This window comes from Microtus pennsylvanicus, chromosome 21 (assembly GCF_037038515.1).
Source record: "Microtus pennsylvanicus isolate mMicPen1 chromosome 21, mMicPen1.hap1, whole genome shotgun sequence".
Lineage (NCBI taxonomy): Eukaryota > Metazoa > Chordata > Mammalia > Rodentia > Cricetidae > Microtus > Microtus pennsylvanicus.
Window position 1 is genome coordinate 325,026 of NC_134599.1, and position 12,077 is coordinate 337,102.

The following is a 12,077-nucleotide window of genomic DNA, read 5'->3' on the forward strand; positions in this document are numbered from 1 at the left end:
TGAAAGGAGCCAACAGTTTTATACTTCACTCTACAAAACCAAATTGCTTAAAAATAGGATACCTTCTGTAGGTGCCATTCATTGAATCTTCTGTCCAAAATCCAACAGGCAATATATACCCACTTAGTTCCTAGGTAGGAGTGGCTTGGTTCAAAGAGGGGAAATGGTAAAAAATAAGATAGTACCCGTAAAAAACAACTTTCCTGCCTCATATTTTCCTAATCCCTTACTCCTAATCTCTATAACTTAAAAAAAAGAAAATCTGTGGGATCTATGGTACAGCTCAAACTACAAGTGGCCTAAAACATTCACAGAAGGGATATGTCCATGCGAAAGGCTTAGGAACGCCTGCACACGATTACTGAGTTTCTGGTGTCTTAAGTGGGCTATCTATGCCTCATACGCTCATAAACTTTGTAGAGAGTCCTTGATCCTAAAGACCGAGAAACATTGCTGAAGAAGTAACACAGATAACGAAGAGTAATACAGGATTAATAGACTACACTGTGCAGTACACAGCTATGAGAGGAACGAGGGTGAGAACACTGCCTGTCATATGGCCATGTAAGTGTGGATCCAGACAGCATTAGCACTGCTTCACCACCTCCACCAAGTTCTTAAGAGCCCTCCAGAGAAACAAAGCACTAAATCTCACCAGATGCTGGTAACACTGTGGTCCACAAGGCTTGTTGTCCAGAGCTGTCTCTGTGTTCTTCCGTTTATATGTATTAGGTGTTGCGTGGAAGGCTGTAAAATAAACACAAAGTATCTGAATATGGCTATAAAGTTTACTTTTTCATTTCCCCAAATCCACTGAAAAAAATCTCCAATATCTTTCAAGTATGCAGTTTATACAACTCCCTCCATCTATCACGGGGTATAGATCATTCTTCCTCCAACCTCCAAGAAAGTTAAAAAACATGGCAAACTCTGGAATGATTCATAATTTTTATTTTCCCCTTGCAAGTATGATTGATGGGCATAAAGTATGACTACAAACATTTACGTGAGTATTTAGTATCTCCAACAAGTAAAAATATTGCAAAAAGAAACCAAATTTCCTAATTTTATAAAAAATATTCTGGCATCTACAATTTCTCTGTGTAGGGAGGGTTTTTTGCGGGAGGGGGGGTGAGATAGAAGGGATGTATCTTTCCCAAGCTGTCTTTAAACTCAGGGCAATCTTCCTGCCTCGCCTCCTGAGTACTAGAATTACAGATGTTTATCACTGTGCTGAGCTCTGACATGATTCCTTGATTTCTAGAGGAAGGTCAGTTTACTCGGCATGGGGTAGAAAATGGTTCTACTTGCTATGTATCTACAGAGGTGCCCCCAATGGCGGGATTCAGTTCCAGGAAGTACGCACCAGTTGTTCTCACAAGATGGAAAACGCCATAACTATTCAAAATCACCAAGATGAAAATGATCTTAATTTGGCTAAATAAATGATATTAACAGAACCAACCATGTGGGATATTTGGCTGTTTTCTCTTTGGTGGTAGCATTTGTAAAGACCTTTTCCCATAAAGGCTCTGTTCTATCTTCTCCCCTCAAATATTAGGGATCCAAACCAGGGCCTTGTTAGGCAAGGCTCAACCATTGAGCTAAGTTCCCAAGTTGTTTTCAACAAACAAACCTTTTTAGTGGTAGCTGGGTTTTGTTGTGTTGGTTTAGTTTTGACCAAAGCTGTGCTATATAGCCTAGGCAAAGCAATCTTGCTTCTGCCTCAATAATGCCTTGTAACTGCCTGTACTCCAAGTTAATGGGAAGCAATAACTGGAATTAAATGTGTATAAAATGTCAGAGGAATCCTCTACCGAGGTAAAAATAACAATACAGGGATGTAACATACTTCTCAACCTTTACTACAAGATATATCGGCACACTCTAGCTGCGGTAGATGACAAAACTTGCTTTAATACATATTTCAACAACAAAAGTAGAAAATGAAAACGTACAATAATTGCACTTACGATGTAGGAAGCAGTCATACTTAAAACATCGCCGACAGAAAAGTGTATGAAATGAATGTAAGCTCTGCTCCCTCTGAACAGACTTAGCATTTGGTCCATCTATGTTTGGGGTGCATTCAGGAGGCAGAGCACCGGGGAGCTGCTGCTCAGTGAGTTCTTTATATCTGACAACAAGCGAAACATGTAAGTAGAGCAGGAAGAAAAATTACTTTTTAAAAATAATATTTCAAAAAGGTTTCCATGAGTTTGATTTTTTTTAATGTTTACCTTAGCTAAAACACACACACACACAAATATGTAACCCATAATAGTCTTTACTTATACAAAGAACCAGTCATGGTATCGTGCATGGCAAAGCAAGAATCAAGCTCATTAATACAATTCAGGCACACCACAGAAGAGGGTATTATATTAGTCTCAATTAAATATAAAAATCTCTGCCAGTACCCAGAAATGGTTTGCTACAATATACTAGTGCAAACTGTACATGAACACTCATGTGTACTTATTGTCTATGCAATAAACATTCTATAACACATAATACAAGAATGGGGTGTATTATAAGCTCAATGTCCTTTATTTATGGCTAGAAACCAAATATGAGTGAGTACATCCCATAATCCTCTTTTTGGGTCTGGCTTACCTCACTCAGGATAGTGTTTTCTATTTCCATTTATTTGTATGCAAAATTCAAGAAGTCCTTGTATTTTACTGCTGAGTAATACTCTAATATGTATATATTCCATACTTTCTTCATCCATTCTTCCGTTGAAGGGCATCTAGGTTGTTTCCAGGTTCTGGCTACTACAAACAATGCTGCTATGAACATAGTTGAGCATATACTTTTGTTGTATGATAGGGCCTCTCTTGAGGTAAGCCAGACCCAAAAAGAGGATCATGGGATGTACTCACTCATATTTGGTTTCTAGCCATAAATAAAGGACATTGAGCTTATAATTCATGTTCCTAGAGAAGCTAAATAAGAAGGTGAATCCAAAGACAAACACATAGGCATCCTCATGAATATTAACCTTCATCAGGCGAGGAAAGGAGACAGAGACAGAGACCCACATTGGAGCACCGGACAGAAACCTCAAGGTCCAAATCAGGAGCAGAAGGAGATGAAACACAAACAAGGAACTCAGGACCGCGAGGGGTGCACCCACACACTGAGACAATGGGGATGTTCTATCGGGAACTCACCAAGGCCAGCTGGCCTGGGTCTGAAAAAGCATGGGATAAATTTGGACTAGCTGAACATAGCGGACAACGAGGAAGAATGGGAACTCAAAAACAATAGCAATGGGTTTTTGATCCTACTGCACGTACTGGCTTTGGGGGAGCCTAGGCAGTTTGGATGCTCACCTTATGAGATCTGAATAGAGGTGGGCGGTCCTTGGGCTTCCCACAGGTCAGGGAACCCTGATTGCTCTTCGAGCAGATGAGGGAGGGTGACTTGATCGGGGGAGGGGGAGGGAAATGGGAGGCGGTGGCGGGAAGGAGGCAGAAATCCTTAATAAATAAATAAATTAACAAAAAAAAAGAATGGGGTGTAGGTGTGTATGAGAGAGAGACGTGAGCTGTAAACTATGGAACGGCTCATCAGACACAGTAATTCCATTTAGAATAAACTAAGACTGCCCATATTTTTTTTTAAAAAAAAAAAAGTTACTTACTTTTCTTTAAGTTCTTCTGCTGTGCCCTTATCTGGAAACATTGAGGAAATAGCTTCAAAAATTTTATCAGCGGGGAACTTCCGAGGCGGGCAGTGCTCTTTATTATCTGAAGTGAGTTGTGATGAGGGAGGTGAAAGAAACAAGTTCCAATCATTTTCTCTGCATCACAGTATCTCAACAAAGCTGACTTTCTAAGAAACTATCAACTTTGGTTCATTTTGGGGGAGGCTGGAAGACAAAGACTCCTACTATGTAGCTCTAGTTGGCCTGCAACGAAGTAGAACAGGCTGACTTCAAACTTTTGGTGGTTATTTTGTTATTTTTAGTGTGTGCACCATGTGTATGAGAGTCGGTGCTCTTCTTCTGCAGTGAGATTCGAGCTCAAGTCACCAGGATTTGCTCAACAAGCACTCTTGCCCGGTGATCATCTCGCCAGCCCACTTTTCTAGTCTAGTGTTTCTAGCTACGACTGGCTGGGGTTTTTGTTTTGTTTTGTGTGGGAGGTTTGCCTAGGGTAGCCCAAGACGACAGAAAACTCACAACGCAGCTGAGGATGACCTTGAACTTCTGACTCTCCTGCCTTCACTCTCAAGTGCTAAGATTACAGGCGTATGCCAACAAGCTCTATCACTTCCTTCTAATGAAAAAGCCTGTGGAGTATTTGATGAACAAACATAAAATTCATTTTAAGAGCTCTGGAAGACAGAACCCTCAGATTTTGATTATTTGCAACTAATAGCTTTGTGTCAGAGATGATCACTAATCTTACTAATCCACTTTCAGATCTGCCAGCAGCGTGCAGAACTTTGCGCTCATCCAGTTGATCCTTAAGGTGTGTTTCTGTTACAAAGAATCCATGCCTTGTGAAATCGCACTTCTCCCCTCAATTCTACTATGCTTTTAATACTAGGCTTGTTGGGAGAACAGTGTTATGGGCTCTGCCATAGGACAGACTGGTTTCTAATAATCCGTAACAAGTGCACAGGCAATGGCACAGCTCTGGAGTGAGACCTAGGTCATCGCCTTGGAGCGCAGGGTTCTACCTCCCACTATTGCAATCTTCAGTAAGTTCCTTAGCTTTTAGCCTCTCTAAGCCATTTCCATTATATAGTGGATCTGATAACACCTGCATGAGAGCTGTGGAAGGTGAGTGAGCTGGTGAATATGAAGTCAGAATACAACGTACATAATATATGATGTTATTATAAAGATTATGATAATTGATCAACAAAGTCCAAAAGGATGATCTTCCTTTGCCTGGCAAAGGAAATTAGCTCCAATGAAGAATGACATGCTGCCAAGAATATATTTGATTGTATTACTAAGATGTAACAGTTAATGAAGCCGGCAGTAGTGGTGCACACCTTTAATCCCAGCACTCGGCAAGCAGAGGCAGACGAATATCTGTGAATTTGAGGCCAGCCTGGTCTATGTAAGTGCCACAGTGTACACTCATGTGAAGATATGAGGGCAACTTAGGAGAGTCAGTTCTCTTCTCCCACAGTGTGGTTCCCAGGGATCAAACTCAATTCGTCAGCTTGATGGTGAGCACCTTTACCCACTGAACCGTCCACTGACTCCACACATTTATTTTAAATGATGGAAGTCCCATACAAAAAACTAGCATTAAACATACCATCTCGACTATCCTCTAGATCTTTCTGTTTTTCTTCTCTTTCATCAGGATCATCTCCATCATCATCATCGTCATCATCATTGTATTGGCCAAGAGCATTTACCAACTCCACAAAAATTTCATCATTTATAAATCCACATTCTAAGGGTCAGTAAGGAAGAGAGGGGAAGTGTAACTGACACAGATTATGTGTTTCCTAATCTGGAAGGACAGGCATCGCTATCAGCACAGCACTAGAACGTGGGGGCAGATAAGGCCAGTCAAGATCATTTCACAGCCAGCAAGAAAACAGTATCTATCTTTAGCATCTATTGCTCTCTCAGGAATCACCCCAACCTAGACGGTCCAGAGCCCATTATTCGCCTAATCTTTTAGGACCTGTGGCTTTAGCCTTCTCCCAACATGTGTCACTGACTGGCCACTTCAAACCTTATTTTCACTATAATATGACCATATCTCCCTTCTCATAGGTATCAAGGGAGCCTCCTATACACAGAAACCTGAACTCAGGATTCTGATGACTCACTCAATTTCAGGAGTTACGGCAGCCCTGACGAAAGGCATTTTGAGCAGGGAGGCTTTCTGAAGCACACATCCCATAAATAGAGCCTTAAACCTAATTAATTTTACTATTTAAAGCTTACCAAATACACACACTCCATTCCTATAAAATCCACATGTCGCTGCTACAGTTCATAACCAGTTACTGGTGGTTACCAAGTAGCAAATAAGATCTTCCAATGGAAAAACAAAAGAAACGCTAAAAATGTAGGTCTGTAAGTCCAGGCTAGCCCTTTATAGTCAAGCACAAAATTAATTTTATTACAATTTTTTTTGCAAGCCCTATGCTTAAGAAACCAAGCATTTCAAGTCCTTAGCAAAGTCTCCAAGAGAATATACATATAGCTCACCTCTGTCTCCATGAACTTTTCCATCATAATTTTTTATTAGTTCTTCAATGAAAGTGCCATCCTGATCTAGCACTTCATCTCCCATATAAGGAATGTTATGTAAAACAGTTTCATCCTCCACCTAAAATTAAAAAAAAATTAAAACCAAGTGTATTCTAATTATTGAAATATTTTTAAAACTCATTGCAAGGGCCAGAGAGATGGCTCAGCAGGTAAAGACGCTTGCTGCCAAACCTGACAACCAGATTTCACTCCGCAGATTCATGTGATAGGAGAACTCCCAAAAAGCTGTCCTCTGACCTACACACACACACACAATTTTAAGCCCTCAATGTGAGGAGTACTGCAAATATAGCTCATTAAATGGGAGACACTTGTTCAGCATGCTGAAAACCAAGCTCAATTCCCAGCACCACACAGAAAAGTCAATGAATAACTAAAAACAGTCATTTTCAAGAGCACTTGTCTTTACCCAGATCTCTAGAGCAAACTCTTAACTACTATAACTGTATTTAATCTCACATGTAATCCTCCCTTTAAGAACCTCTAAGAGTTGGGCGGTGGTGGCACACATCTTTAAACTCAGTACTCAGGGAGACAGAGGCAGGCAGATCTCTGTGAGTTCAAGGCCAGCCTGGTCTACAGAGTAAATTCCAGGACAGCCAGAGCTACACAGAAAACTCCTGTCTTGAAAAATCAAAGGGATGGGGTGGGTGGCAGAGAACCTCTAAGAAAGAAAACTGCTGCAGGTTACATGAGACAGAATGATTAATAAAAAACCAGAGACAGATACCAGGGTTCAACCTAAAGGTTAGAAAAGCAAAATAGCCACTGGCTCTTACCTCTACCTCAGTTTGAAATAGCGATCCTGCCTCCAGGAATCTCAGAATGAGACTGTGTCTGAGAGCTGTCTCCTCTTGTTTTATAATCTTCTCTAGAGTGCTGGGATTAAAAGCGTGTACCACTACCACCCAGTTTCTATGGCAACTAGTGCCACCAATGCCTGGGTGGTCTGTAAGTCTGACTAGTGTAGCAGTTTTATGATTTTCAGGCAAGCTTTATTTATTAAAATACAAATGAAATATCACTATAATAGCAAGTTTAAGACATTCTTATTGCAGATATTGAAATGGAAGGCATTATACTAAAACTGATGAATGTGACTTATTAAAATAAACTATAATCATCAAAAAAGTAAAGAGTTTTTCACTTCATTAGATGATCTAGGAAGTAAGGTATTCAATACAATAAAACTCTAAGCAATACTGCGGTAGTCTCAATGAGAAATATCCTCTATATATTCACGTATTTGGACACGTGGTCCCCAGTTGGTAGTGATGCTTAGAAGGCTAAGGAGGTGCAGCCTTACTTGAAGAAGCATGTCACTGGGTACAGGCTTTTAAAATTCCATAGCCTTACTTCACTTCTAGTTCTTTCTCTCCCTTTCTGCCCACCTTGTCTCTGCTTTGTAATTCAGTTGAGGATATGATCTCTCAGTTTCTTGCTCTGGCCACCATGCCCTGCCTGCCATGGTGGAGTCTTACCACTTCTGGAAACATAAGCCCAAATAAGTTGCCTCTATAAGTTGCTTGGGAATTGGTGATTTATCATAGCAACAAGAAAATAACTGATACAGATATAAAACAGAGTATCAATGATCCTGTTATAAAGTTTATGCCAAAATGGTTTGTGCTTCTAAAATCAGAATATTCTACAGCGACAGAAAATATTTTCAATACTTTGATGAACAAGACATACATCAAAGTTGATAGTGCTAATAAACAGGATGGGTAAGTTATATCAAATTCTAACTGACAGCTGGGAAGGGCAAAGAACAGTGTGGAGGAGACTAGAATAGTTGAGAACACAGAGGACAAAAACCAACAATATAGAAGGAAGAAAAGTTTCAAAAATGACAGCAACTATACACGACTGGATGGTTCTGAAGCATGTATAAAGAAACCAAGTTACAGCAGGCCTGTACAAGCCCTTAACAGGTACTAATTAAAATTTGAGTTTTAGAAAATTAACTCTGAAAAACAGGACAAACTGGCTAAGACTCACTCAAGGTCATGGGGAGTATTTTAAGGATTAAATGTTATAAGCCTAGGACCAGACTACGACAATAATCAACAGGAAAGAACACACTAGAAAAGACCATGAGAGACATAGGTGACCATCAGCCAACTAAGAAACAGGACGATACTTTTTTTTTCAAATGATCACTAGATAACAAACTGAGTTTATTATAAGTTTAGATAAAGAAAGAAATGAAAATTGAGACAAAAGCAAAGTCTGAAGTACAAAAGGATAATGTAGAGATTAATGTATTTGTTCAGGCTCAAGCATATCTGCACACTCTCTCAGGTCCACGAATATCTGCACACTCTCTCAGGTCCACGAATATCTGCACACTCTCTCAGGTCCACGAATATCTGCACACTCTCTCAGGTCCACGAATATCTGCACACTCTCTCAGGTCCACGAATATCCGCCCTCAACTCAAGTTTCATTTCATTTTGCATGCACAGCTCCCATCTAAACTGAGTACATTTCTTTGAAAGTAAGTCAAAATTAACTATCTGTTCACTTTATCTTCTCGGTGGTAGCCATCTAACCTTTGTTCCTGATGTATATGTTAGCCATAACAGCCATCTAATTTGTTTCTGATGTATATGTTAGCCATAACAGCCATCTAACCTTTGTTCCTGATGTATATGTTAGCCATAACAGCCATCTAATTTGTTCCTGATGTATATGTTAGCCATAACAGCCATCTAATTTGCTTTGGTCATTGACGAAAGCCCAAAAATGATCAAAACTGCCCTCTGGCAATTTTAAACATTAGATTCTTTCACAATCCCAATCTGAAAATATGAAGCCTCACTTAAGGTACCAAAATGGTTCTCAAATGCAGTATTTTTTAGTAAAGCCTTAAATGCAAACATCTACTCAACTTCACAAGAGTAACTTTAACTGACACTGTCAGAGTGGAAGAAAAGTCACTAACTGCAAATGTCTGCTGTTCAAACAGCAGCAAGACAAAAACCTTCCAGGAAGCTATTCTGTACAGCGAGTCTCTAACTTCATCAAGATATTCTCTCAACATTTCATTCCATACATCAAGTGAGTAAAGTTAAGGTGCTTTTATTTTGTGTGGTGTGTGCGTGCATGTCTGCATGCATACGCGCAGCATTCATGAGTACATGATGACTATGTGTGTGTTGCGGCCAATAGCCAACTTTGCCTGTTGTTCTTCAAGAGCATTCACCCTGAGTTATTCTGGACTTTAGACTACAGATTACTGATTAGGCTTGCCTGGCTGCCCAGCCAAGGAGCCTGTCTCCACCTCCCCAGTGTTAGTATTACAAGTCAAGCCTATACCAACATGCCTGACTTGCTCATGCATGCATAGAGCCATCTCCCTAGCCCCAATGTGTGTATTTTTTATTTAACAATACAAGCCAAGAATACACTCTTCAATTTCTTTTGTTCAATCTTCCTTCATTCTATTTCCATTAAGAACTAAATTAGCATTTTATTACTAAAGTTTGGACTGGTGTTCTTTGTTATGCAGACCAGGCTGGCCTCAAACTAACATAAAGGGATGCCACTATCTCTTAACTTTTCCTTAAACTGTTTGATGACAAGCTCTCAGTTAACAAAATGGAAAGTCAGGATGAGGTCACAGAACACTGCACTTTTAAAGAATAAGAACTATAAACTCCATCTTTTAACGTGTTTACTTCTACTTTTGTTGTGGAGAATGTAGGAAAAGGAGATTAAACAGTTTTCAACTATTATTTTTTAAAAATCACTCCAAGTGATATCGTTTTGGTAGCTTTTAAAAATTATTTTATCTTTATCACCATGACAAAAATTAACATGTTTCCTATTTAAGTACATTATCAGACAGACAGAAGCTATATTACTTACATACCATAAAGTTCTGCTGTAAGGGTGACCAAGAATACATTATGGGCACCGATGCGACCGCATTCAGGGTCTTTAATGGGATGACTTGTGCTGGAAAATCCAAGTCACTGGTCACTGAACACTGAAAAAGAACACAATAAAATTTCCTCTTAAAAATAAAAAGATCAACCTTAAGCTACAGTCATCATACTGTGAACAGATGCTGAATTCTTAAGTAGCTTGGAACAAGATTTTTACCTAAGATGGAAAGGCTCATAAAATCTCAAGGTGAAAACATTTTAGAATTTGCAAGTTTTAAATCCTTCCAGCCTTTCTCATAACTGTTAATGGTACAGTTAGGATCAAGAACAATTTTCATATTAGCCTCAGAAATCTAATCTGCTGCTGCAAACTTTCTCTAAAAACTTGAGCTTATATTAAATTCTGACCACCCAACCATATAGAATAGAGTGTAATATATATACCAACTGTGTACTTAAATCATAAGATTAAGAATGTTACATTGAACTTTGTTTTTAGAGATGGGGTCTTGTTATTGAACTCAATGTGCAGACCAGGCTAGCCTTGAACTCACAAAGATGGACCTGCCTCTGCCTCTTGGAATACTAAACCCAGGCACATTAAACTTTCCTTTTGATTTGCATACTACATCTTTTTTCTGTTTGTTTGGGTTTTGAGATTGTCACATTATACAGATCAATCAGGCTGTCCTCAAATTCAGTCCTCCTTCCTCAGCCGAGAATGCTAGGATCATAGGCAGACATCACCACATGTGTCTAACCTTTCTTTTCTTTTATCTTCCTTTCTGTAAAATGCCATCCTTTATATCATCAAATAATACATTAAAAGTAACAGATTTGGGCGGGAGAGAGGGCTCAGTGGTTAAGAGCACTGACTGCTCTTCCCGAGGACCCAGGTTCAATTCCCAGCACCCACATGGCAGCTCACAACTGTCTGAAAATCCGGTTCCAGGGGATCTGACACCTTCACACCAATGTACATAAAATAAAGTTAAATAAACCATAAAAAGATTTAAAAAAAAAGAGTAACAGACTTAAGTTTCAATTGCAAAACATATATTCTAATCATTTTGTATAATCTCTAGCTGTTCTTATGAAAAGCACTACATTGAGCAGAGTAAATGTCTCCCCATAGTTCTTATTATAACACTTATAAGCTCTACTTATTATAAGACCTACTTTGCAGTGAGAAGTACAGGTAAAGAAAATACAAGTAGTTTGCCCAAGTCATACATAGAGCTGTGACATAAACACAAGTCTGACTGTGGTAATACCGCTCTGACCCACTACACGCTGCCATGATACTTCACCTGTATAATGCTTACACCTTCTGATCCCTTGAAATGCCATTTTATATCATCTATGATGATAATGATTTAATGTTAGATTTCTGAGGCGGCGTAAGAAGACAGAATTTGATAGGTAGAACTGTTTATTATTGCACACAGAGGGGGACAGCTTCTCTTGAGAGGAAGAAACTGAGGGGTCCGTCAGGGACAATTATAGGTGTGGAGTGGCTTGAGTGAGGAAATTGTAGCCACGGTCTCTCCTTCCTGAGACTGTTTGCCCGAGGCCAGACTATACAACTGTAATCTCACAGGAATCCTGTTTCAGCACTGAGGCTCTCCTTTTTCATAGCACACTATTTCTCCTGTATCAGAGAAAAACCTGCCAATTACACTGTGATGGAATGTTTTCTTAACACAGTGACTTTAACAAGTATGTTCCTTTAAAACTGTTAATTTTTGCAATTTTGATTCTAACATATGGTACAAGTCTGTTCTAATAACCATATTACTTTCTATCCTGGTGAGGACTCCATCTTTTCTTAGAATTAATTCTGTTCTCAAATGTCAAGACCCCAAAGCCATAAAATACCCTATATATGTATGTAATAAAAATAGAACAGAAGGGCTGGAGAAATG

General features: G+C 39.3%; 1 protein-coding gene across 9 annotated transcripts in view; it reads right to left on the bottom strand.

Moving 5' to 3' along the window:
* The window catches only part of Ezh2 (enhancer of zeste 2 polycomb repressive complex 2 subunit), a 65,993-nt gene that overhangs the window by 12,435 nt on the left and 41,481 nt on the right, over positions 1–12,077 (bottom strand). For 5 of the 9 annotated variants that reach the window (XM_075955372.1, XM_075955368.1, XM_075955370.1 and 2 more), the window contains exons 4-9: positions 10,137–10,253; positions 6,197–6,317; positions 5,286–5,426; positions 3,650–3,755; positions 1,959–2,137; positions 656–747 (exon numbers count right to left, since the gene is read on the bottom strand). In XM_075955372.1, coding sequence (XP_075811487.1) covers positions 656–747; positions 1,959–2,137; positions 3,650–3,755; positions 5,286–5,426; positions 6,197–6,317; positions 10,137–10,253 — 756 coding nt within the window. The remainder of the gene's footprint in view (positions 1–655; positions 748–1,958; positions 2,138–3,649; positions 3,756–5,285; positions 5,427–6,196; positions 6,318–10,136; positions 10,254–12,077) is intronic. The other 4 variants (XM_075955373.1, XM_075955369.1, XM_075955371.1 and 1 more) reach the window with 1 other exon arrangement.